Source organism: Lynx rufus, unplaced genomic scaffold (assembly GCF_022079265.1).
Source record: "Lynx rufus isolate CCGP_SWC_20201006 ecotype Redwood Valley unplaced genomic scaffold, mLynRuf1.p SCAF_5, whole genome shotgun sequence".
Taxonomy (NCBI): domain Eukaryota; kingdom Metazoa; phylum Chordata; class Mammalia; order Carnivora; family Felidae; genus Lynx; species Lynx rufus.
In genome coordinates, this window is record NW_025814867.1 from 90,930,840 (window position 1) to 90,958,748 (window position 27,909).

The window sequence follows — 27,909 nt, forward strand, 5'->3', positions numbered from 1 at the left end:
GAAGCCATTTTGGCTTCTGTAGAGAAATCACTTTCGTAATGAAAATTAAAGTAAGATATGGCATCTCTCTAAAGAAGAGTTAATATTAAAGTTTAAATAACTTGCCCGATTTTTCTCCAAAAAGGTGAAAGGCTGCATTTAACCTGGATCAAAGCCATAAAAATATAGACAGGTCATTTTTTTAAGGAAATTTATTTGTACCACTACAGCAGAAATTTATGTCTGTGTAAACCATACTTTCATGAAACAGATCTTCATACCATATTCTTCTTAATAACAGGCTAATTGCTGCAACATTATTCCTGCATTTTCAAAAGCCAGCCAACATGGATACCTCTGCTACTCTGTTTTGGCCTTCATAGCTGCTTCCTCTCTCAGGCGAGCTTTCTTTTCTAAGTTCAGGCTTGTTAAAGACTCGTTTCTTCTGACAGCCTAAAGTGAAACAGATTTGAACAAGTGATTATTTGTGTGGGTTTGGGGAGGATGTCATTACCCTGCACTCATGTCAATAGATTAACTGTGGCAGGGCATGCCCACAATGGTCTGCTGTGTGCACACTGGGCACAGACACATCCTCCCCGTGCCTTCTGCTTCCTCTAATGCTTCACAGTACAGTAGCCCATCCAGTCAAGCATGAGAGAAATGCTGCACCTCTACCTTCTCTGTCTTTCTGGCATGTTTCTGTAAATCTAGCTTCTTCCAATTAAGTCCATTATCTTTTTCCCTTTTTTCTCTCTTTAGTATTAATACCTTTTTGTTTCCATTTCTATCCTTTCTTTCCTTTCACTTTTTTTTGTTGCTACCATTTCTCCTATCCTAACTCATTTGTGTATTTTCATACCCTTCAAACTCCTTACTCCTCTTTTACCAAAAATATTTAGCTTTGGAGATCCCAGACTTTACTAAATACTACGACTGATGACTCTCACCAGTATCTATCCCACTACTCCAACCTGTGGGAGTAAACAGCAGTGGGGGAGAGGCAACCATTCTCTTCCCTTGTTTCCTTCCACGTGACCTATTACATGCCTGTGAAGCTTACATAAGCTGACCAGTTTCAGAAGTTTTATACCAAATAAGTGAAACTAGCACCCTATACATAAGGTGGAATTTTCTTCTGTGTAATTTCACATGTAAAGAATTAGGTATGGGAAGGGGTAGGACAATGGGAATGGTACCTTGATGGTAAGGACAGAACATACAATGGCTAACTTCTCTCTTCTATATAGCATTAAGTCTAAAAGTTCTCCATTCTACAGTAGCATTTACCAACTTTTAAGAAGTGGATAGTTCCATGTGAAACAAATGAAATGGCTTTCTGGTACATAAAGGAGAGAAAAGAAACTCTTAAAGTACATGGCGTATACCCTAGGATGACACTAGAGGAAATCCCAGGGGATAACTTGTTTCTAGAGTATTTAGACTCAGCTTACTATAATCAAGTATACAAAACCAATACAGACTTCTTAGAATTCCAGAAGCCCCTACGTCCTGTCCACATGCTTCTACAGGTTTCAATCTGAGAACTAAGCATGAGAAGTCAAATAGGAAATCAGAAGAAAAACTGAGGTGGGGCAGGAACAGAGATGTCTTGGAAAGAACTTCACCTAGTCCTGCACACTTGTCCCTCATGCTCCCATAAGGTCAGCCTAAATGGTCAGTATTTTCCATTCCAAGAGTCTGAAGAGAGCCAGATGTTCATTTCCTTTTACTCTGCACTCACTGGGGATAAGGAAGTCAGTTATCACTGGGTTGGCAGAAGAACCTTTTTAATATTTTATAATAGATATAAGACATCTCTTTCCACATGGAAGTTGTGATATATAAAATTAGACATAGTATTAAAATAAGGGTTTGACCAGTCCTGCTGCATATAAAAAAAAACATATTTTAATCACAAGATAGTACTATGAGTTTGGGAACTTGAAAAGTTGGCTCTACATTTTTATCCTGCCACTTATTAGCTATGTGACTTTGGGAAAGTGATTTAATAGCTCTGAGCTTCAGGTTTCTCTTTTATAAAGTATGGATACTAAGAGAACCACTGCTTAGGTTCTCAGGGCATTGTGGTGATTCAGTGAGTTTAATAGTACCTGTGACATAATGAGGACTCAATAATTGGGAGCAATTTTACTATCAACCTCAATTAGACAGGTCTAGATTCAAACTGTGCTCTGCCATTCAGGAGACGGGCAAGTGAGCAAAGCTTTCTAAGCCACGTTTCCTCATCTATAAATAAGGTGCTAATAATAGTATCTATTCCGCTGTGCTGTTCTGAGGTTCAAATGAAAGAACAGCCAAGTGCTTAGAAGACAGTGAATACTCAATTAATGATAGCTATTAATAATGATGTATGTTAAAACAGAGATTTCTGGACTTGAATACCTTTGTACCTGTTTAGGAGCTATGGTCCTTACACATATGGCCCAGTGTGGCTGAGCTTCAAGTAAAGAATGGTGACAAGAATGCTCACCAGGGTTAAGGAAGTTAGAGTGTGGATAAATAACCCCATGTACCGGGAGTGCGTTATAGATATGTAGGTGTCATCATTAGATACAACAGTGTCATTTTGCTTGTTTCACAATTTTTTATGACATCTGTGATAACCACTTTTTTTTGTTTACTTCATGCAAAAATAATTCAGTCCTTCACTTTGCCAAAGTTAGGGTTTGCTATTTATCCCCAGACAGGATATCCCAGGTTTGTCCCTACTGTGTCTTATTTTGTTTCTTACCATTTCTCGTGAAGAAAGTAACCAACTCTTTGCAGAGACTAAATATGAGGGTCAACCCCTGATTTCCTCTAGATCCTTTGTAGAAAACAGAGACAGAGAGGAAGTCCACTCTCACCTTCTTGCCCTCAACAACCATCAAGATACATCCGGCCACTGTCAGGGCAATCATTACATAGCTGATCTTCACCCGGATCTTGTTCTTTGCAGCATCAAGCATCTCAAACCTAGTAATACAATGAGATCATGACAGACAGTTAACATTTCTCTTTCTGAAGTTGCCAGTAGGAAATAAGCTCTATGTCTGACAAGTCAAAAGTGGAGTGGTACCCATAAATATAAAAAAGATGTGAGACCTGGAAATCTTGTAGGATTTGGGGGAGGATGGGGAGTTTTCATTAACTCATTTTAAATTTACATATAAAATCCAACAAGATAGCACAAACTTAAAGAAAAAAAGTGTGAAGACAGAAAGTGAATCCAGGAACAAAGGGGGAAAAAAAAGGGGCAAAATGTATTAACCTATGCTTGCTATGCTCGTCTCCAATTTTGGCTTTCAAGTTTCACATTAGCAGCCAATGTTAAAAGTGAAACCAGAAGATATTTCTCCCTGGGGTTAAGAAGATGCTATGTGATATAATGATTGTCTGAACAACATCCTGACAACAAATACTGCAATGAGCTTCATGAGTTTCATATGTTTCAACATGAATCACAATTCAGACAGAAAACAAACGTGGGAGAGAGTTAAACAATGCACTCTTTATACCCAAGTTTTTGCTTTCTGCCTTGAACCAGGAACAGATTTAATAATCTAAATACTTCTAATACTTAGATTTAGAACCAGGAATAGATTCTAGACAATATGTGCAACAGAGAAAGATCCTTTAAGCAATGCTTCCTTAATGTTTACCTTTTAACTAATGTTTTGCTAAAATCGCATGACAGTGAACTTGAGACTGCGCTCTTTGGCAAGTACGTCTTTGAACCTGTCCACTGAATACAGACCCATGTGCCTTAACAGAACACTGAGGGTTGGATTATCATTCTTGTGTGAAAACTAAGACGCCTAACAAGGAAGAGTCTAAAGAGAAGGCCATTCCACCTTTGTGATTCTGTATGGAGGCAGTGAGTTGCAGTTCTATTACATGAGCCTGGTAGATACTCAGGGCAGTGTATGAAGAGTCCAAATGGGCCCCAGAGAGAGCAATGGCCTACTCAGTAGGGATGTAGATAGGAAGTGATTATCTCCAGATGATGGGATGGGAGTGCTAACTTCCTTCCTTCCTCTCTTTTTCCCCCCAGATTTTTAATACACATTACTTTTGAAATCAGGAGGAAAAAAATACTTTAGAAATGCTTGGAAGGAGGCACAGCGTCCAGGCATTGCAGGAGGCAGAACTCTGAAAGCATACACACTGTGATATAAGAGCTGGGACCCAGTGAGGTGGCAGTGTGAAGGGAGTTCTCTAGGCACTGAAACTGGGCCAGCAGGGCAGTGGGAGGAACCAGGGACAACTGCTAAGGACAGTGAATTGCTCTGTTAAGAGCATCTGAGAGCTCACCAACCACAAACTCACTACCCATGCTGACAATATTTTATGTGAACTGGCATGGATATGCCAATCTAAAGTGCTGCGATACTCATGAAAAGAAACATATTTTACTTTTCATTACAAGAATTTTTCATTCAAAATATTTTACATTAAAAGAGTAAAATGCATTTAAATAAGGCCATGAGGTTGCCCTCCATCCCACAGAAGCAATCAGAGTGGGCAGTGCCTGTTCAGAACTACCAGCACAAGGATGAACCCTTGCTCAGGCCCAGAGAAGAGCATTCTATGGTGACTCACTAGGTAGTACTTTGGGCTTAAGGGGGATCTTGGAACCACCGGCAAGGCAGACTGAAGGTGTTCCATGGCAAAGTCTACACAGCACCTATTAGGGCCCTGGGTATACACCAGCTTGTTTTCTGCTGGAATATTCAGGAAGAAATTAAGACACAGGCAGGAACTTAACATCATTCTTATTTCCAACTTGCTCTTATTTCCCAGGAGAGTACACTGTCATCTTAGCTAAGAAGGACCAGGGCTTTCCTGCTGAAGTAATTTTAGTGAAAATAATGTACTATTTAATTTGACAGACAGAAGTAGAACGGCTCTGTTAAAGCCATTGTAAACAAAAAGCAAGTAAGACTTCTCTTCCTGGGAAAAGATACCCTGAATGAACTCAGATATTTTAAAATCATGCCTTGGAACCCAAAACCAGAAGTTCCAGGAATAGTTTCTTGCTAGAAGGGAACATCTAAGAGCTTTTTTCCCAACTCCCTATCAGTAAAGATGATGATGCCCCACAGGGGAGATGGCATCTACTTCTCACAATCTCTCTTGGCTGAGATGCAAACCAATCAGGGTCTTTAACATCAGGAGGCTGGAGCAGTGGTTCTCAACCAGGGTTTCGTTTTGTTTTGTTTTGTCCCCCCAGGGGATGTTTGGCAATGTCTGGAGACATTTTTCATTGTTACAACTAAGTGCCACTGGCATCTGGAGGATGACCAAGCAAGGATGCTGCTAAACATCCTATCATGTACACAACAGCCTCCGACAACAAAGGATTATCTGGCCCAAAATGTCGATAGCACGGGGATTGAGAAACGCTGAGTCAGAGGAATCTATACTTATCTCCAGACTCTGAAAAAGTCCCAAGATCTCAGCCACAGCTGGGTTTAAGAAAGTTGGTGATAGGAAGCACGCTTTCTGGGATCCCAGAAAGAGAATATGTTGCTCTTAAATACTGTTATGCCTTTGGTTGAATACTTGGGTGGATTTTATAGAATATAATTATTGTCAGTGATACCTGATATACCTAGATTAAAAACAATGGGGTGCCTGGGTGGCGCAGTCGGTTAAGCGTCCGACTTCAGCCAGGTCACGATCTCGCGCTCCGCGAGTTCGAGCCCCGCGTCAGGCTCTGGGCTGATGGCTCAGAGCCTGGAGCCTGCTTCCGATTCTGTGTTTCCCTCTCTCTCTGCCCCTCCCCCATTCATGCTCTGTCTCTCTCTGTCCCAAAAATAAATAAACGTTGAAAAAAAAATTTTTTTTTAAAAATAAAAACAAGCTAAAAACAGTGAACATCACTGCTTAGTCAGATTTCTGTAGCTAGGAGAGGAAATCAATCAGTTGACTTTTGAGTACTTGACAGCTCTCCACTAGGTGCAACATAACATATCAATGAGAAGGCATGGATTTTCCAGTACTGTTTTTATTGCAGGTACTTGCCAAAGAGGAAACATTTAGAGAAGTTAAGACTGTTCTAGGATTTGGCTGAAAGGTTTTCAATAGGGACTCAAAGGAACTGTTTTTCCTTTGAAATGGATCAGTGAGAAATAAAAGCTGCTTACAACCCCTAAGTTCAGCACTCACGAGACAGTCTCTGGGATTTCATCTTCCTTTTTGAAGCGACCTGACCATATCAGGATCTTCCTCTCCCAATGTGTAGGTTTGTGTAATGGCACTCTGTGGCTGTAAGTGTCTATGAAAAAAACAAGACAAGACATCTTACTTACTTGAGGTTATTACTCTCAAATTTAGCAATTAAAAAGTGCTATTCGTGCTTTTTAGCTATCCACTAAACAGAACCATTGAGAAACCTCAAGCGAATTAGAGCTTTGTTTGAATGGAATTTCTTAGGATGCCGCATTTGTCAAATGAGATACAAAAATCTGTGAAGGCTGAGGTAAAATAAAACCATTATTTCCTAGCCATTGAAAGTTGAAAGAACACCATAAGCAAGTATATAAAGATAAAGATGAACTAAGAAGGGAACAATGAGAAGCTTATTTGACTTCAGTAGAAAAAGAACAAGGTTATAAGGTAAAATAAGATCATCAAAGATCCTGAATGCCAGGCTAAGCTTTTTAAACCTGATTTGGGAACTTTGAAGCAAGGAAGAAGTTAATGTTTTAAAAGATTAATCTGCATAATAGATGGAAGAGAGAAAGGAAGGATAGGATAGAGTGGGCAACAAGTCCAAACAGGACCTTGTAATACAACAGTGCGGTGATATGGTCCGAACTGGAGTTGGAACGGTGAGAAGAGAGACAAAAAAGTCAATCTGAAGATGACTGAAAGAATTTGGAGACTGATTAAGACAAGGAAGGAATCAAATAGCCTCAAATGTGAATGAGCAAGACAACAATAGTACTGTTAACCAAAATCAGGAGACTGAAAAGAACCAGTTAGGAGAGGAAAAAGCATGGATACCATTTTATATCTATCTATTGGGTCTAAATTTACAACATCTGAATAGGTTTCATGAATTAAGTCAAAAGCAGAGATAATCATCAGTGCAAAGGGAGAGCCAGTGAAGATGATTAAGACCCAAGAGACTGTCCAGGAGAAAGAGGCAGCAGACGAAAATGAAGTGGCCAAGGAGGTGGATGAACAAGAAAGGCACACAACCACAGACTGTAAGAGAAAGTCTTCCAAAAAAATAAATAAATAAAATAAAAGGAGAAGTCATTGAAGATAAGGAGCAGAAAAAGTTAGGGAATCACAAAATGTTAGGGTTAGAAGGGACCTTCAGAGATAATCTCATTTAACTTCCACGTGCTGCCTACATCTCTCACAGACAGACCATCTCCTTGACTGTTACCTACTCCTTCATACTCCTTCCCACTGCCACATAGTCGTGCTATGCCTCTCTCACTTAACCAGAAGGCAACAGCAAAGGGAACTGGGAAGTCACTAGGAAAAAAAATCCATAAAGAACCAAAGGTGAGAAAAGAGGTTTAGAAGTATAGAAATGGCATTGCTGTAGTTTTATTTTTTAACTCTCCCAGCACTTGGCACAACTCTATAGTTGTTTTTTTGCTTTCTTTCCATTGTAAGTACATTAAAGATAATTTGGAAAGTATAGATATAAAAGTAGAAGATAAAAACTATCCCTAATTCTCCTGTTGTAGCATAATCACTATATTTTTACTTTGGTAGTGTTTCCTAAGTCTTATCCCTGTGTGTGTATGTGTCATTTATATGTATATCATGATGTGCTTAAACACGATATAAAATTTTGTATCCTATTTGTTCATGGACATAATGACAAACATTTTCCATGCCAGTACATGGTATTTACAAGCACCATTTCCAACAGCTGTACAATCTCATCAAGTACATCTAACATACATAATTAATCATTCCCAGATTATTTGACATTTAGATTTAGTTCTCATTTTCCTATTATAAAAATGGGAACATCTTTACACTCAGAGATTTTCCACATTTGGGGTTATTCCTGAGGATAGATACCCAGAAGTGAAACACCAGGTTGAAGGATATAAACATTTTTAAGCTCCTGATAACTATTCTTTGAAGATAGTTCTTTTCTATTCACCAAGACCTGCCTGACCTGAGCGTACACCCATGAAGAAGGAACAAGCAAATAGCTTGTGGGACCCTACAGTTTATATATTATGCTCCTTGTTTCCACAGTAGTGACAGTGACAAGGGTTTGAGTTAAGAATAGGAGTACTGATGGCTGAAATTAATGCCCAAGCCAGAGGCTGGTGCTAGTTATACTGTATCCCAAACATCATTTCCTAATGTGGTTCATCTTTGGGGTTCCTAAAAGATAACTTCTAGATCACTATTTACTTTGGCGCATCCATTCTTCAACAAAAAGCTCCAATCTAATCCTGGAAATAAGAGATGAAAGTGACAAGTGAGGAAACGGAAGAAAGCATTGCTACATGTGAGCCAATAACAGTACAATTTGGGAGGCCTCAACTATAGGACAGGGTGTGACAACCCTGCGATGACTTGTCTTTTAGGTTGTTTTGATTCCAAGTTGTTCCATTCATCAGGAGCTTCTATAACTGGAAAAACGAATACATACTTACAGGGTGGAGCTTTTGGACTTTCTTGTGGTTTGGTGCAAAATCCATTTATTCTCTTCAAATCAGAGTTTCTGGTAAGTCTTAGAGATGAGGAAGCATCTCTTTCAAATAACCTAAAATAGCTTCCTAGAAAAAGACAGGAAAATGTTTCAGAGAAAGAAAATCTAATGGTGTCTCAAAATAGGAAATACCGGGGCGCCTGGGTGGCGCAGCCGGTTAAGCGTCCGACTTCAGCCAGGTCACGATCTCGCGGTCCGGGAGTTCGAGCCCCGCGTCAGGCTCTGGGCTGATGGCTCGGAGCCTGGAGCCTGTTTCCGATTCTGTGTCTCCCTCTCTCTCTGCCCCTCCCCCATTCATGCTCTGTCTCTCTCTGTCCCAAAATAAATAAACGTTGAAAAAAAAAAAAATTAAAATAGGAAATACCTACAAGGTTTATATTTCATTTATAAAAATTAACTCATTTAAAAAGTGAATATACTACTGTGCATGTAAGATACATATATTTAATTTTTTTAATGTTTATTTACTTTTGAGAGAGAGAGAGAGAGAAAAAGTGTGAGTGGGGGAGGGGCAGAGAGGGAGGCAAGAATCCCAAGCAGGCTCAAGGCTCTGAGCTGTCAGCACAGAGCCTGATGTGGGGTTTGAACTCACAAACCGTGAGATCATGACCTGAGCCGAAATCGGATGCTTAACTGACTGAGCCACCCAGGCTCATATATATATATATATATATATATATATATATATATATATATATATAAGATACATATATTTAAAGTGTGATCCTTGGTGCTGTTTTAAAATATACATGTTTTGCTCATCAGGAAATTAGCAATTTGTAATATAAACATTTTATCAGCTGTTTATAAAAGTACTTCTCACATGTATTTTGTCATAACAATGCTCCTGATGGAAATATTACATATTACAGCACTGAGTTATTTAGGTAAAGATTAGAACCTCTCACAAGTGATAAACCAAGATGCCAAATTGCCAATACGACTCTGGTATACTCTGGGTAGGGGGCTGCAATGGCCAGCAAGGGGCTCTAGAAAGCCTTGTTTTGCCTAAGCCATAATTCCCCAACTGGAAATCAACTTCAGGTATAGTAATTGTGTGAAGTTTTTAAACTCTATATTAAAAAATGTATAAAGCTATATTATATATATAGCTAATTTTAAAATCTAAATTCTAAGCACAGAGATCAGTACTATAAATCTCCATGCACTCACCACCCAGTGTCAACAATTATCAACACATGGCCAATAAATAGTTTCATCTGAACACCCCTCCCTACTTCCTACTGAATTATTTTAGAGCAAATCCTAAACATCCTATTAGTTCACCTATGAATACTTCAGTATGTATCTCACAACAGCAACTTTTCAAAATCATTATCCAGAATACCATTAGCTCAACTAAAAAATATTTCCTTGATCTTAGCATATTATGATCAAATATTGTATTTCCCCAATGGGCTCATTTTTTTAATAGTTGATTTATTCTAAATAAGTGTACATTGAATATGGTTGATGTGTCCTGTATAGGTCCCCTGCCTTATCATTTGTTGAAGAAACTACATCATTAATTCTATAGAATTTCCCTCATTTCAAATTTTGCTGATTGTATCCCCATCGTGTTGTTTAACATATTCTTCTAATTCTTTTTCCTCGTAAACAGATTTTTGGGGCTTCATCAGATTTAAGTTAGAATTTTTAGGAATAATATGCCATAGGTGGTACTGTGTTCTTCCTACTGTATCTTATCAAGAGGCATATATCAATTTTATTTTAAGATTTATCAGTAGATGCTATCAGTCTGACTCATCCCTTATAAAGTTCTCCATCAATCTTTCATTTAATGTTTTTATCAGACATTGATGATTGTTACCTAGATCTATTGTTTCATTATAGAATATAAAATGGTCATATTCTACATGAATTACTGGATTATTCTAAGGTAAAAGTCCACAGGAAATGTGGAATGAATGCTTGATTCTTTCCATTTGCCAGTTTCAAATTGATGAACTGTTTTCCTTGCAGCCTCCACAGGTGACCTTTTGTTTAAAAATAACATAAGGAACGCTTGCATTTTAACACATTATGTACTCCAGCCCATTTCAGTCATTTTTCTTTTTGATGCTCAGATATTCCCATTTTTAGCCACTAGGGACCCTTCCAAATTGGCTCCTGAGTACTTTCAACATGTGCTGAGTAATCATTGATAGCTTCCCTACTTTCGGACATGATGCTCCAGATTTGTTTTGAATGCTTCCTGTCTCTGATTTAGAATCAGACATTCCTTCAGGGTGCTATGGTTTTTAAAGAGGAAGTATTACTGGGTTTGTCATTGTTTCCATGCCTTCTAAGTTAACAAAACTAGGAAATACATTCATTCCTAAAACAAATGTATGCCTAAGAATTTAGTTTTGGTTAGCTATTTTCACCTTTAGCCTTAACATGAAATTTTTAAATCAATTATAATTAATCAGAATTCTTCTTTTTTTTTTTAGTGTTTTTATTTATTTTTGAGAGAGCATGAACAGTGGAGGGGCAAAGAGAGAGGGAGACACAGAATCCGAAGCAGGCTCCAGGATCCGAGATGTCAGCACAGAGCCTGACGCGGGGCTCGAACTCATGAACTGTGAGATCATGATCTGAGCTGAAGTCAGACGCTTAACCGACTGAGCCACCCAGGTGCCCCATAAATAAATCAGAATTCAAAGCAGAAAAAGCCAGAAATACTTTTGATGCGAGAAGAAAGGGGAGTGATTCTGAGTATGGGGGTCACAGTACAAGAGAGACCGGGGCTGATAGGATTCAGAATCAGAAGACCCCTAGGGTCCTAGATACATGGAAAAAGGGGACCACTATGAAGTACAATGGAACAGAAAAGAAAGTTGGAAAGACACCAGTGATAAATTTACTAGTATCCTGGCACTCTGTGATGCTCTGGGTGACAAAAAAAGGAATGCCTAAAACTTGTCTTTAATGCAACCAAAATGTTCCCTCACAGCTTTGTGGATAAAAGCTCATAGGAAAGTTCAAGTAGTTTTTAAGATCTATTTGTTAGTAGACAGTCTGTCTGTACCTTTGTAGTTCCAAACTCCTACTTGGATGTCTTTGTAGCTTCAGAGTTGGAGCAATAAGGGGGAGGCAAGAGAGGGAATAGGAGTAAAATACGTTTTTTTTTTCCCCCAAAGCTGACTAGAACCACGATTTGTTTTTTTTCTCTTACGTTAAAAAAACTTTAAAAAGTTTATTATTATGTTTAAAAATCTTTAAAATTTTTTTAATGTGTACTTATTTTTGAGAGAGAAAGAGACAGAGAAAGAGAGAGAGCACAAGCGGGGGAGAGGCAGAGACAGAGGGAGACACAGAATCCAAAACAGCCTCCATGCTCTGAGCTGTCAGCATAGAGCCTGGCACGTGGCTTCAACCCACGACCTACGAGATCATGACCTGAGCCAAAGTTGGATGCTTAACTGACTGAGCCACCCAGGCCGCCCCTATTTATTTATTTTTGAGAAAGAGAGAAAGATAGAGCAAGCTAGGGAAGGGCAGAGGGAGGGAGAGACAGTCCCAAGCAGATTCCACACTGTCAGTGCAGAGCCTGACTCAGGGCTCAGACTCACAAACCGTGAAATCATGACCTTAGCTGAGATCAACAGTTAAGCATCCAACTCTTGGTTCAGCTCAGGTCATGATCTCGTGATTTGTGAGAATGAGCCCTGCATCAGGCTCCACACTCACAGCATGGAGCCTGGTTGGGATTCTCTCCCTCTCTCTCTCCCCCAAAATAAATAAACATTAAAAAAAAATGAATGTAACAATTTAAAAGATATTACTATAGACTTAAATGGGTATATGTTTATATTTGTGTAAAGATTTTTAAAATAACACTTGATACATAACTCCATTATCATAAAACTAATCCTTTTAAAGTGTACAGTATCATGGTTTTTAGCTTATTCACAAAGTTGTGTACTGATCACTACCATCTAATTCTAGAAAATTTTCATCATCCTAGAAAGAAATGCCAGATCCATTAAGTCACTCTGTTTCTTCCTCCTTCCAACCCTTGGAAACCACTAATCTACTTTCCATCTCTATGGATTTGCATATTCTGGAAATATGGAAAATTTTTGATGTTTTTTATAAATAGAATCATGTAATGTGTGGCCTTTTATGAATGGCTTCTTTCACTCAGCATGTTTTCAAGGTTCATCATCCATGCTGTAGTATTTATTGTTGTTTTTTTTTTTTTTTACGGACAAATTTTATTCCATTGTATGGATACCCTAGACTTTGTTTATAGTCAATGGACATTTAAGTGGTTTCCACTTTTTGGCTATTATGAAGAATGCTGACATGGAAAATTATGCACTTTTTGAACAAACATCTTCATTTCTTTGGGGCATATACTAAGGTGAAATTGCTGGGTCATACGGTAACTCTGTTTAATCGTTTGAGGAACTGTTTTCCAAGTGGTCACATTTTACATTTCCATCAGCAATGTTTGAGGGATCCAATTTCTTCACCTCCTAGTCCACATTTATGTTTTTTAATAAAAGCCATCTTAGTGGGTGTGAAGTGGCATCTCGTTGTGATTTTGATTTGTATTTCTCTACTGGGTAATGACGAGAATCTCTTTACTTGCTTGTTGGCTAGTTGTGTATGTCCTTGGGGAAAGGTTTGTTCAGCTTCTTTGCTCATTTCTTAATTGGGTTGTATTTTTATTATTGAGTTGTGTTGTCTGATGTATGACTTGCAAATATTTTCCTCCATTTCATGGGTTGTCTTTTCACCATCTTGATGATGTCCTTTTAATACAAAAGTTTCAAATTTTGATGAAGTCCAACTTATCCTTTTTTTTTTTCTTTTGTTGCTTGAGACTTTGGTGTCATATACAAGGTCACAAAAGCTTACTCCTACGCTGTTGTCTAAGAATGTTATCGTTTTAAGTTTTAACATTTAGGCCTGATCCATTTGGAGTTAATACAGGTATGCTGTGTGTGGAAGGGATCCAACTCCATTCTTTTGCAGGTGAATGAATATCCAGTTTTCCCAGCATCATTGGTTGAAAAAAAGCATTCGTTCCCCTGTTGAATTATTTTGGCACAATATAGAAAAAATTGAGCATAAATGTGAGGGTTTATTAGTGGACTCTCAATTCAATTCCACTAATCTATATTCCCTTGTATTCTGTCTATGTTCTGTGTTAGCTTGGTGGCCACCTAATCGCTGAACAGACATCCTTAAATGCCTGCCACCAAGAAGTTTGCCAGACTTTGCCAAAGGGCTCTGTGTGCCTGTTGCAGCATGCTCTAGGGTGGGTGAGGGAGAAACTGTTCCCACTGAATTAGCTGAGTTGGGTGAAAAAAAGGCAAGCCCAGTGAATGGGTGTTTCCAGGGAAGCTCCAGACAAGCCAAGAGTAACAATTCTCAGGGGTTGTGGATTTTAGGGCACTCCAAATCCATTCTGCCTTCTTCAGTGCCTGCTAGAACTCCTGGTTTTCATTAGCTACTGTGATTGACAGGCTACTGGTTTTCAAGGCCACTGTGAAGCTGACAGGACAAAGGAAACTGTTAAAACTATTATAAAGCTTGCTATTCTTACCATGATTAAGTCATTTTTCTTGGATAAATACTACTCAGACTACCACAAGCCTCTGGTTATTTTCTAGAGTTCTGAAAAAGTTGATCTTAAGAATTTTTGGTGGTGTTTTCATAGTTTTTATATATAGGAGTGGATTTTCAGAGGTCCTCTTATGTACCAGAAATTGGGACCTATGTTTATGTAAAGATTTGTGGTTATTTGCTAATTTCTTTCATAAGGGTATGCATTTTTTCATTTTCTAATTCTGTAATCCCAGAAGGCCTTGCCCAGGTCTGGGTAACCACCCCACCAGTGCCACCTAGTGGCAGTAAGTGTGCACCATAAGGAAAGTAGATAAATTACAGTATAATTGATTTCCACATCTTTCCTCATTTTAAATGTGGATAATGTAGTATTTACTGCAAATGGAAAAACAAATGTGACAGCATTTGGCAAGATGCTTGAAATATAGCAGGCACTCTAAATTTTAAGGTTTTTTTTTGAAGTACTACTTAAAACAATAATTTTCAAAACATTTCCATAGCACTTTTCAATTTTACCCCTAAAGTGGTCAGAATTTCTGACCATTTTATGCTAATTTTATGAATGAAAATATTCTATAAAACTTTTCAATAGTTTTTCATAGCTCTCGGGATTAAAACAAAATTACATAATGCTGTGATTCTCAAACTTCAGCGTGCACCAGAACTACCTGAATGGCTTGTTTAAACACAAAGCACTGGGGACACGTACCTTCAGTTTCCAAATCAACAGTTCTGGGGTGGAGGCTGGGAATCTGCATTTCTTACAAGTTCTTAGGTGAAGGTGCTACTGCTGATTTGAAACTACACTTTCAGGCCCACTGTGTTTGGGGTTTTAAAAATAAAAAAACTGTGCTAAAATATACATAATAAAAGTTTACCACTTTTACCACTTTTAAGTGTACAGTTCTGTGGCATTAAGTACATTCACACCGTTGTGTTACCATCACCAATATCCATCTCCAGGACTTTTTCATCTTCCCCAGAGGACCCCTTGTTTAATGTGACCTACAAGGCCCCATCTCACAGCATCCTGCCCCATTCCCTTCTGGAAGGCACTGAGACAGAGAGGAACAAGGTTAACTGGCAGTGAGCTACAACGTCCACAGGAAACAAATTATTTCCTTAGGTATTGCTCTTCCCCATCCCTCTTAATTAGAACAGAGGCAGTTTAGCAGAATAGAAGACAAGGTAACTCTCAGCTTAGTTTGGGTAATGACGATAAGGCAAAAAATGATAACAGGTACACCTACTTACTACCAGATAAATCCATGTTTGGAGATACTCATTCAACAAATAATAACTGAGTACCTACTATGTATCAGGCATTGTTATAGACAACATATAAAAGAGATAAAAAAAATCGATGCTAATAAAACTTGCATTCTACTGGAGAGAAAGTATATGCACATACATATATACATACATTGTTAGACAATAAATGCCAAGAGAGAAAAAAATGAACACTGGGGACAGGACATAAAGTGAGGCGCTTATGTGCTTGGAATGGAGTGTGTGAGATTTTAGATAGACTACTAAGGTAAGCTCTCTTTGAGAATGCCACTTTTGAAGGAAGTAAGGGAGCTAGCTATGCAGATATCTAGTGGCAGGATATTCCAAACAGAAACAATTTAAGAGCAAAGGCCCTACAGTGGTTCTAGGAACCACAACGAGGAGGCCAGTGTGGCTGGAATGGAGTAAGGGGAGTAAGATTTGAAGTGGAGCTGGTGGTGAAAAAGTCACTTGAAGGCATGAGAAGTTTACCTGGATCAGAAAATATCTGCCAGCTTTTTCTTACTACAACTTCATACTGGATGCCAGTAATTTTTACCTCTCTAAAGTATAAATGCCGTTCAAAACATATGCAAATATGATATTTTACACATTAGAAATAACAAATGTAAAAAAAATTAAAACTGAAATCACTAAAGAAAATTATGAAGTACTTAATGTGATTTGTTATTCTGCAATTACAAAAAACAAAAGCATAAAAAAGTTTTAGTATCATTAAGATGTCTTTTCTTCCTTTTCTGTCTCAAAGAGATAAAATATATTGCCCTACAGACATCCAAGCCAGAAATTTTCCATCCTCTGGTGAATTACAATTAAAAACAAACATACAAACCAAAAGAAAAATGGCCCTTTAACCCTCTGGTTACACTTGCAGCCTGCCCCTGGCTGACCAGTTCTGCATCCCTGGGGCCCTAGCAGGAAGTCGAGATGAATCCTCCCTGCCGCCTCTGAGGATGTGACTGACAAATGGCTGGTTAACCTAGAGTGGAGGTTCTCAAACTTTAGTATGCATCAGAATCACCCAGAGGACTTATAACAGATTATTGGACCCCAGTTTCAGAGTTTTTGATTCAGTATGAGAGGTCTGAGAATTCCCATTTCTAACAATTTCCCAAGTGATGCTGCTACTGTTATTCTGGGGGCTCACAATTTGAAAACTAGTACCTCAGAGGTTTTACTAGGAGCTGGAAGCTATAGTTGGTCAGCTGGGATGAGGCTGGTTCAAGTACTGGCTTTTGCCTCGTTTTCCCCTCCTTTCCATAAATTGTCTTTCCAACCTCATGATAGACAGTGCAGAGAGGTAGGGATCCTTTTTTCTCAGAATCTTTCAAGACACTCCTGGAGTGAATCATCAGTGATGTGACATTAGACATGATAAATGGAGGTTCAATGAGTGCTGGGAGAGGAAGAGACTTTTAGAAGATATCTAATTTAGTGTCTTATAACCTGTATGAAAATCAGTTGCTAAGCGTGTTGCAAGTATGTTGCTAACTATGAAGTCTGCTAATCATCTGCTTAAAAATAAAATCATGGCATTTGTCAAAATCCATAAAACTATACATCACAAAGAGCTTTTAACATATGCAAATTTTAAAACATCAACTAGGATGTTGGGAGAATCCAAGGATGGAATTCAGGCTGTGACAAATGCGCCAAACTATTAGAAATGTATGACATGACCTAACTTCACAACCTTCAAGGTGGGGGAAAAAGAAGCTGACATGAGTAACTTTGGAAAACGTTGTGGCTGGAAACTGTACCAAAGATAAAAAGAACTATACATAAACACTGTACTCTAGTTGGCAAATTTGTTTCTTACAGGAGCATGGATTAATAATCCTGAAACTACTTTACAAGTATAGCAGGATTGAACAAATAAGTAAATAAATGGTAGGTAATGGGGGTGCCTGGGTGGCTCAGTTGGTTAAGCATCTGACTTGATTTTGGCTCAGGTCATGATCTCACCGTTTGTGAGTTTGAGCCCCGCATCGGGCTCTATGCTGATAACATGGAGCCTGCTTGGGATTCTCTCTCCTTCTCTCTCTGTCCCTCCCCCCCTCACAATAAATAAACTTTATAAATAAGTAAGTAAATAAATGGTACATAATAAGAATCCAGAGAAAGAAGTTCCAAAAGCAAGGGTAGAAGGCTAGAATGAATGTGGTGCTGGATCAGTCAGAGAATTCAGTATTAACTCCTACAGGTTTATACAGATATTTATTGAAGTATATAAATATATTTATATTTCACATATATTTTTATGTATATAGAGAGATAATAGACAAAAGATATAAACACAGGGGCACCTAGGTGGCTTAGTTGGTTGAACATTCAGCTCTTGATTTCAGCTGAGGTCATGATCTCATGGTTTGTGGGATCGAGCCCCATGTTGGGCTCTGCACTGACAGCTTGGATTCTGCTTAGAATTCTCTCCCTCTCTCTCTGCCCCTCCCCCACTCAAGAATGCAGGCTCTCTCAAAATAAATAAACATTAAAAAAATCCTAAGTGTCTGTGTATACACATGGGTTACTATACATACATGTATTTCCTAGCTCTACCCGGTAGGAGGACATGGAATCAGTGATACTTCAGTAGGAACAAGCACACTCAGTGCCCAGATCTGGATTTCTAAATATCATTATCCAGTCAAAGGAACTAGGGCTCCTTGGAGAAGAATGGCTGACTCTAGGCTGGAATACCCTGCAGTGCCAGAAAATAAGGAAGTATTCAAAAAACACAAGGATGTTTTTAGATCGGGGCATGTAAAGGGACACAGGAGCTGATCGGATAGAACCTAACCTGGAATAATTTGAACAACAAAATAATGTAGTAATAGATTATATAACTTAAGGTATAAAATATATGCATCCATATGGATATAAAAATAGCTGAATAATAAACAAGGGAGAAGGGACAAATCTTCCTTACAGAAAAATCCCAAATACATGTAGATATTCTTCCCTCTGGGATTCCTTTCTCCTTGTGGAAAAGTGTGAGTTGGACTTGGTGACTTGTTTCCAAAGAACAGAGAATGGGAAGGCAAAAACAGTAACTTTACAAGGAAGAAACAAACTGGTCAAGGTTAAAATCGTAAATCATGTGGATATCGTCTAATATGATGTAATAAAAAGGGCACTTGACCTCTGCTAGTTATTCTTTCCTCAAACCCATAACCCTACTCTCACCCTAAGTGAGCATCAAACAAACCCAAATTGAGACATATTCTATGAAATACATGACCAGTCTTCTTCAAAACTATCAAGATCATGAAAACCAAAGAATGTGAAACTGTCACAGACCAGAAGAGACTAAGGAGACATTGACAACTATGTCATGTTGTGGCATCCTGGAACAGAAAATGGGACATCAATAGAATAGCTGGTGAGACCCGAATAAAGTCTGTCCTTTAGTTGATAGTAATATACCAATGCTAATTTCTTAGTTTTGACATATGTAGTATAGTTATGGAAGATGTTAAAATTAGGGGCAACTGGGTGAGAGGTATACAGAACTATCTCTGCAACTTTTCTGTAAATTAAAATTATTCCAAAATAAAAATGTTTCTTAAAACATGGGTACTTGGGTATTAATTATATCTTGTTTTTACTCTATATGGGTTTTATGAATATTTTATATTTACTTGATATTTAATATTTTTAAAAGTAGCAAAAATTTGATGTTATCTCTATAAAAATGTCATTCTCACTTGCACTCCAATATGCTTTTGGAATGGGACAGAGAAAGAAAGGAATGGAGTAGGAAATGTGCCCAATTCAGGATAGACTTAAAATGTGTAGATGAAGGTCATGTGACTAATGTACGCTGATGGAAATGAGATGAGAAAATTATACATGTTGGTATATATCCTGTCACACCTTGCTATTTTCAAGAATAGTTGACATCGCCTGGGAACTTGTTAGAATAAATGCAAATTCTCAGCTCCTACCCAGACCTACAGAATCTGAGTCAGTATTTTTTTTTTTTTTTTAAGAGAGAGAGAGAGAGAGAGAGAGAGAGAGCGTGCGTGCGTGCAGGCAGGGTAGAGGAGCAGAGACAGAAAGAGAGAGACAATCTCAAATCTCAAGCAGGCTTCACACTCAGCAGAGCCTCAGGTGGGAGCCTGGTGTGATCCCACCACCCTAAGATCATGACCTCAGCTAAAATCAAGAGTCAGACACTCAACTGTCTGAACCACCCAGGTGCCCGTGGGAGCCTGCATTTTTTTTTTATTTCTTTTTTTTTTTTTAATTTTTTTTTTTTAACGTTTATTTATTTTTGAGACAGAGAGAGACAGAGCATGAACAGGGGAGGGTCAGAGAGAGAGGGAGACACAGAATCTGAAACAGGCTCCAGGCTCTGAGCAGTCAGGACAGAGCCCGACGCGGGGCTCGAACTCACGGACCGCGAGATCATGACCTGAGCCGAAGTCAGACGCTTAACCGACTGAGCCACCCAGGCGCCCCAGGGAGCCTGCATTTTTAATGAGATATCCAAGCGATTCATATGAACATTAAATTTCAAGAAGCAAACAGATACCCACATTCATTCAACAGTTGATGAGTACTTACTGTGTGCCCAACACATGGAAATGAATACCACGTATTCTAAAGTCTAAAACAGTACTATTTACTCAGCCTCAGCTAGGAGCTTCATAGTAGAACAAATTCGCAGACCTCACCCCAAACGTTCAGAATCTCCTGGAGTATGGCCTAGAAAAATGTTTTAATAAGCCCTCTAAGTCATGCTTATGCATACTGAAGTTTAAGAAGCCATGCTCTACAAAAGTGAATTTCAAATTTTGCATACAACAATCACCAGAGTAGCTTTAAAAAAAAATGCAGAGCCATCCAATGAAATCCCAGTGTCTGGGAGCAGGACTCTGGCATCAATATTTTTTTAAATTCTCTATGTGATTCTAATGTGCTACCACGTTTGAGAATCGCTGTTCTTCAACACAATCAGCCAGAGTCCCTGTCAAACACAGGTTACATGGATGACAGGGCACCTCCAGAGCTTAATACCTAACTCTGGCAGAGTTCAAAATTCCTCTTTTCAACAGCTAATTTGCTGAAAAGAAGCTCTGATTTACTTCTGACTTCTGCACATCAGTAATATGTAACTCATTACATCAAAAGTCTGGAATCCCTGTAGAGTTGTATGCCCAGCTTTCAGATTTTACAAAAGTATGCGACATAGACTTCGGAATCTCCCTTCCAGGCTCCCATCGCTCACAAACCTACCTGCCTTCTTAATGAGGTCCATGCTGATGTTCTAGGGCTTGGAATTTAAGTGATGTCACGGGCCTAACTCATTCTGGCTCTGGATACTGTGCCTATCCATGCTCCCCCACAGTGAGAGTCCTTTTGTTTGCCAAACGCCCAAAAGGATTTGGGAAATAGGCAGAAAAGCTTTCAGCAGGAAAACAACAGTAACAATGGTGATTTTATACAGTAAATCTGAGTGCAGAATGCAGGACAGGCCAGGGGTGAGGAAAAAGTAGGGGCAAAGGAAGCAGGAGTAGGAAGACATAGATATGGGACCTTCCTTTTAGGTTATGTCACAACACTGTAGTTCAAGTGGTTTGTGTGAAGAAATAAGACAGCTATACGTCCTAATGGAGAGTACCTAAGAGATGTGAAAAATACTAGGGAGGAAAAATGGCAAGAGAGATCGACATTATGAACTTTGGTGGGCTGACTAGAACCCTAGTCACCCTTTGTAACATTGCTTCTATGGGAAAAAAATTTTAGAGTTCAAAAATAGATTTATAAATAAGCCTTTGGAAATGGGCCAGTTTTTTTGTTTGTTTGTTTTTTGGTGTTTTTGAAACCTGGCCAGTTTTTAAGTGGGGAGGAAACTACAGGAAAAAACTCTTTACAATTCTATGTATCTGGTGGCCAAACTTTAGTGAGATGGGGCCATAATTTGGTATCCTCCCATCTACCCAATAATGGCTATTTGAAACTCTCTTGGTCTTAGCTGTTGACCTAAATCCACTTTGTGACAGAAACAGATTCCCTACTTCTCCATCTGTTTTTTTTGTCCTTCTCTGCAGGCCTTTAAGAACACTAGGCCTTCCTTCACTCTAAACTAGTGAAGCATTCCATCTGTGATCCCTCTTACTGAGACATGTTGTCCCAAACTTAACTCACCACCTCTAGATTCTTCCCTCTGCCCTTTTCCTGCCAAATGTCTCCCTGCTTTAAAAGAAATAAACTTTAGAGAAGTAACACTTGCTCATTATAGAAAATTTGGAAGCTTAAAAAAAAGTATGATGAAAAAATAAAAACACCTAAAATCACATCTTCCAGGGATAACAACTTGGTGTATTTCTTCCCAGGCATCTTCCTATGTTTATATATAACATATACAATTTTCATAATCAAATACTATATCTTGCATATGTCAAAACACTTTTCCAAGAGATTAATTAAAAAATACCTTTAGTGGCTATATAACATCCAACCCGTGGATATAACCTGAATTCAATCATTCCGTTGGCCGGATTTGTTTCCCAATTTCACTATTACAAAAATGAGCAGTTTTCTACACAAATCTTTGAAGGCATTTCTGATTATTTTCTTATGTAGAATCCTGGTAGTGCAGGGTTAGAGAATAGGAACCCTTTTAAGACCAGAACAACTGCTTTCCAGAAAGGCAGAACTGATTTACACTTTACTGGTAGCTGATGAGAACTCTGGTCTCATTATACCACAGTGGCACTGAGGGTACACTATCTTAGACAAAACAATCACTTGCTCTCAACAGTTCCTATAAATAAAAAACTAATCTCCTTCCTTTCATAGTTCAAATGACTGAATAAGTGGCATGTATTTAATTTACCATCTTGGTCTCACCACCCACACATTTTACTATAATGTTTCTTCCCCCGCTCATTTTACTAAAATTGCTCTAACATTAGTGATTTCCCTCTGGTCCCATGAATGTTTTTAGAATCTCACCATTAGCTCATTTGATTCTATTCTTCCCATCTTTGTGGCCATTTGACTCTACTAATCTCAGCCTTCTACAAGACCTCTGACCCTTCTTACCTTATACTGTTATATTCTCTCCCTTCATCTCTGACCTCTATGATGTACCTTCTTTAATGTCCTCTTTACCACTTCCTATTACTTATACTATGTCAGGCCTCCAAGATTCGGTCTTTGCCTCTCTCCTGCATTTGTCTGTCTCAGGGAGGACTCCCTCCTTTGTCCCCTAGTCTTTGACTGGGAGATCCCACATTTACCTATAACTCAATGTCACCTACCACTCAGTAATTCATGACCCTCTCTGCCACAGCAGTATCCCTTCTTAACTTTATTTCTGACAATGGCGCAACACTCCTACAGTCCTCCACACTCAAAAACTTTAGTTTTGGGGTGCCTGGGTGGCTCAGTTGATTGAGCAGACTTCAGCTTAGGTCATGATCTCACCATTTGTGAATTTGAGCCCCACATCGGGCTTGCTGCTGTTAGCATGGAGGCTGCTTGGGATCCTCTGTCCTCCCTCCTTTCAAACAAACATTAAAAAAAAAATTATTAAACCCCCCCCCCCAAAACTTCAGTCTTCCTTAAATTATCCTGTTTCACAGAGCCATACTAATTTCTTCAAAACACTTCATATATATATATATATATATATTCACTTATTTATTTTTTATCATTTTCATCATCACCTCACACATAGATTTCTGTAATATCTTCACAAGCAGTAGCTATTCACGTATGTAGCAGCCAATGTAATTTTCCAAAAATGCTTCTTTGGGAACTTCCGCATAAAGGCTTCCTTTCTGCCCAAATGCGTGTAGTTCAAAACACTCAAAAGGCCATACCTTTTCTATTACTTCCTGACTGAAATCCAAGGTAATCCTTTCTTCTTACTACCCTTTCTCCTCCCACAACCTCTCCAGACTCATTACTGCTCCTATCTTTGCTCTTGTCTGTCTCCCGTTCGGTTTCAATGGAGCCTTCAGTAGATAATCTTAACCTATACATCTATTCCTTTCTTAAAGCCAGTGGTATGCTGGGTCATGGGGGGAGGTCAGTGGAGAAAATCCCTGATTTGTAGTGTTTGCCAATAACCCTGACCACAGCAGATTTCAAGCTACCAATGTAACATGACTAATTGTGAAATTGGGAAGCAATGTGCACAAAACCAACAGGAACTGGCTCCATGACACCATGGCAGCACTTAAAATCTTTTCTTCAGTCTAGAACTTAATATATACTGTACTACATAAGCTCTCCAGATGTATTATATAGGTGTATTTGTTCATTGTAATAAACTGCAGCCTTACCAAGAGAGGGAGTCCACTCACTTTAGAGTTTTCAGAGTGTACAGGGCATATAATGTGTGCTCAATAAAAACCTGTTGGCAACACCTGGAGTGTGTGATAAGCAAAGCCAAAGAGCACTAAAAATGGGCATGTATTCATTTAGGGTTGGTTAGCAAGAACAAACAAAACGAACAATGAAGGCGCAGAATGTACTGGAAATGAAATCGGAATGGGAGCCAGGAGATATTGGTTATGTCCCAGCTTTGCACCTGTATGATTTTTCTGGGGTCAACTCAGTTTCCTTCTGAGGCCTTAACTCTCCTCATCTGTAAAATTAGAGGGCTACACTTCATGACCTCTAAGTTATCTCTTGATTCTAATGCTGCAGAATGTCAGTTAAACTGACAAGGAGGCTCCATGGTCCACTGTATTGGTATAACAATGATAATGATAAAATCATTTTAAAATCTGTTGAAAAGTCAAAGAAGTGTAGGACAACAAAATTTTTCTGAAGGTGTGAAGAAACATTCTTGTAAGGCCATTCCATTCCTTTGACCTAGTAATTATTCTGCAGAAATTAATAATTGTTAATTTTAAGTTTTTAATTTTTAAAAAAGCTAAAAATAATTATTCAAAGAATATCAATTGCCTGTCTACTATAAGCTGGACATTGATAAATGCTGAGGATTTAGTAAACACAATTTAGTCTTTACCGCCATGGAACCTACAGGAGTATAGTTCAGTAGTCATTTAGTTCCAAATCATTTTATCAGTGCCTTTTAACTTAAAGAGCACAGATTGCTCTAAGGAATGGATGCGAGATACAGATCCTCTCTTCCCCAAACAGGTATATAGTCATAAAAACATGAATATAATTTCAGAGGTTCACAGGACCTCTCATCTGAGAAGGGGTCCAAGAACCACAAGTTAACAACTCTGACCTATATCTACACCTACACCCACAAAATGACAAGTTCAAGCTCATAAAAACCTATATTCTGTTTGCTAAGAAAGTACAGCAAAGATTTCCAACAGAAACATTTAAAAACAAAGGTCCATCATTTAAAGGAGTAAGCTTTGGTTATTTGAAATTTCACTCACCTAGAGTATCTTATTCCAAATAATATTCTGGATAAGTGAAGTATGCCTAGATTATGTTTCTATATGATCTGCCATTCCTTTGGTTGTCTGATAAATCAGTCTTCTTACTGAAAATCCATTTGCACATGAATGTGTGCTTCCATTTCCCAAGTAAATCTGCATTTCATGACACTTCCATTTCACATTAAACAGACCCAATTAGGGGCGCCTAGGTGGCTCAGTCTGACTCTTGATTTCAGTTCAGGTCATGATCTCCTGGTCATGAGATCAAGCCCCACGTTAGGGCCCCTGTGCTGAATGCAGAGCCAGCTTGGGATTCTCTCTCCCCCTCTCTCTGACCCTGCCCTGCTTGCGCTCTCTCAAAATAAATGAACAAACATTAAAAAAAAAGAGAGAGAGATGGGGCACCTGGGTGGCTCAGTGGGTTGAGTGTATGACTTTGGCTCAGGTCATGATCTCACGGTTCATGAGTTCGAGTCCTGTGTCGGTCTCTGTGCTGACAGCTCAAAGCCTGGATCCTGTTTCAGATCCTGTGTCTTCCTCTCTCTCTGCCCCACCCCTGCTTGCACTCTGTCTCTCTGTCTCTCAAAAATGAATAAACGTTAAAAAAAAAAAAAAAGAGAGAGAGGCCCAGTTAGTCATGACAAACACATATACAGCACACACATATCCTGTATAAGCAGCTTGAATGAAGCAAAGAGCACAAGTTCCTGAATTAGAAGGCACTTACTCATCTCCCAGTTCTAACGTTTTATGGCTAAATGATCTTGGACAACTCATTTAACCATCTGACCTATGTTTATTCACTTGTACATTGGAGAATGAATGATAAGACTTACCTAAGAAGGATACTATAAGAAATCAATCAAGTAAAATAATGTATGTCAGAGTATTTAGCTATAAAATGGGCACAAGTGGGTGAAAAGGCAGATCACTTAGAGTTGCTCACAAAACATCAGACATTCAAAGACCCTTTGGAAAGAGTTCTTCATGTAACATTCTTAGTGGATCTATCTGGAATAAAGTATGTTGTTCTTTTTAGCTCAAGGAATTTTGTTTTGATTGATTGCCCAATACTGAAGATCTTGAATATCAAAAGTCTGCAGAGAGGCTTTTGAATCTTTATAATGCATAAATATATCTTCAAGAAAGGAAGATAAACTACTTATAAACCTTTAGTCTTAGTTCCTATGTAGTCAAAGTCTCTTTAACTCAGCTATTTTAGTTTTTTTACAGAGTAATTATTCTTTCACTTACCTTGTAACAGCTAACAGGTCAACAGGGTGTACACAAAAGATTTTAGGTAAATTAGTTCAACGAAGCTGAACAAATTAAGGCAATCAATCTCTTTTAGTGGAGGGAGTGTTTATTTTAAAAGAAGTGTATAATATTCTCTAGCTTGAGACATGTTTTCCAGTCCATTCTCCATTGGAACACAAAATAAGCCATAGAAAGGGTTTTTTTTGTTTTTTTCTTTTTTTACATTTCTTCATTTACATTTGTAATGTACATTATTTCAATAGGCAAGTTTGGGGTGATTCTTCCTTTAAAATTTGAAATAGACAGCTTTTTAGTAATTTGCTACCAAGGAAAAAAAAATCAATCATCAGATCTTACCAAAGCTCATAAAGGTGACCAAAAGTGGTTTGCCCTGGTGCCTGGAAAAGTGTCAAGAGGCAAACTTTCTGATTTCTCGGCCACTACTAAGCAAAGTAGTTCCCCAAGCTCTGGTAGTTCCCCAAGGAGACAAATTAAGCTCTGACTCCAAATACCTATTACACAAATGTCTACTAGAAAAATAAACTGCAGATTCTACATAACACTTTCCCCCAAGAAATCCAAAGTACTTCACTGTAGAACTGTTTAAAAGAAACGTATCTCCCATTTTAGAAAAACAATTACTATTATTCTGTGAACCCTTAAATCCCCTTTCTCATCAGACACTAAGTGGGTAGGAAACCGAGACTCGATGTTTTCCCTGAGAGCAGAGATAAACTCTTGAGATGGTGAGAGACTCAAGTAGAGTTATGGACGGGAGAGGTTAGGGTGGAAACCTGAATCAATCAAGCAAATGGGGGGGGGGTGTCTCTAGGGATGGCAGGTGCCTTAAGAACTGAGCTAGAGGAGACAGGGATGGGGCGGGGCGATAAAAGAACGGGGAGCAAGGGCTCTTTAAGTTAGTGGGAGCCTGGTGGACGGATGGCCAGGCACCAGGGTCACTCCTGGCCAACTCCAACTATCTGCTTAACAGCTGCTCTCTCAGCTTTTGCTCTCTCCCATCACTTTGGGTAGGATTCTGAGGAACTTGGGAGTACGTGATGAAGTCAAGCAGTTACCAGGCCTGGGGGAAGCTGCAGGATTCCTCAATCTCCAGCAGCCACGCTATCTTCCTAATCTCCCCAAGCCCGACCCGCGTCTCACCCGCCGCCCAGCGCAGGCTGCGCAGGCTCCCCATGGCCGCCTACTCCGCCGACCGGACTGTGCCTCGCAGGCGGTGACAGCGCGCGGGCCCGTTCAATGTCACCAAACTCCGCAACAGGAAAGGGGTGGGCGGTACTGGCGGACGGGACATGTGGGACTGGAGGGAGGACCCAGCAGGCCGTGCGTGACGCGCGGGGCGTGTGGGCAGGGCTTGCGTGACGCACGGAGCGTGTGGGACGTGCGTGACGCGCGGAATGTGCGGGCTAAGCGCTCGGTTCTCCCTCAAGCGGTGCCGCCTCCGCGACGCGACTTTAAGAAAGCTTTTGTAAAGGAGTCTGGGTGTTAGAGGCCTTTGCATTATCATTCTCTGTGTCTGAGAAAGTATCCGTTTGAGATAGAAGAAATGTGATTCCTGCAGAACTGTGAACTGTAGACTCCGAAATCACACTGCCTAGATAAACCCAGTATTTCAATACTGTTTTTCCAGCGTTTTCAATGAATATATTGCTTTTATCAAAAACATGCAATTAAAATTAAGCTCCTAGTGATCAA

General features: G+C 39.1%; 1 protein-coding gene across 1 annotated transcript; it reads right to left on the reverse strand.

The window, feature by feature from the left end:
* Positions 1–303: 303 nt before the first annotated feature.
* On the reverse strand, positions 304–27,485 carry FAM162A (family with sequence similarity 162 member A). The gene is made up of 5 exons (XM_047099980.1): positions 27,358–27,485; positions 8,628–8,750; positions 6,154–6,262; positions 2,850–2,958; positions 304–432 (listed from the first exon to the last, which is right to left on the reverse strand). Exons 1-5 carry the CDS (start codon positions 27,389–27,391, stop codon positions 340–342), a joined length of 468 nt encoding a protein of 155 aa, XP_046955936.1. The 5' UTR covers positions 27,392–27,485; the 3' UTR covers positions 304–339.
* Between the last annotated feature and the right edge of the window lie 424 nt (positions 27,486–27,909).

Bases quoted from the DNA above. Each gene is read 5' to 3' on its own strand.
- FAM162A (XM_047099980.1), bottom strand. From the start codon at position 27,391: ATGGGGAGCCTGCGCAGCCTGCGCTGGGCGGCGG. The intron at 8,751-27,357 runs GTGAGACGCGGG...GTCTTTTTCTAG, and splicing joins CAGCCTGCGCTGGGCGGCGG to GAAGCTATTTTAGGTTATTT. The intron at 433-2,849 runs GTGAGAGTGGAC...GTTTCACTTTAG, and splicing joins TGGTTGTTGAGGGCAAGAAG to GCTGTCAGAAGAAACGAGTC.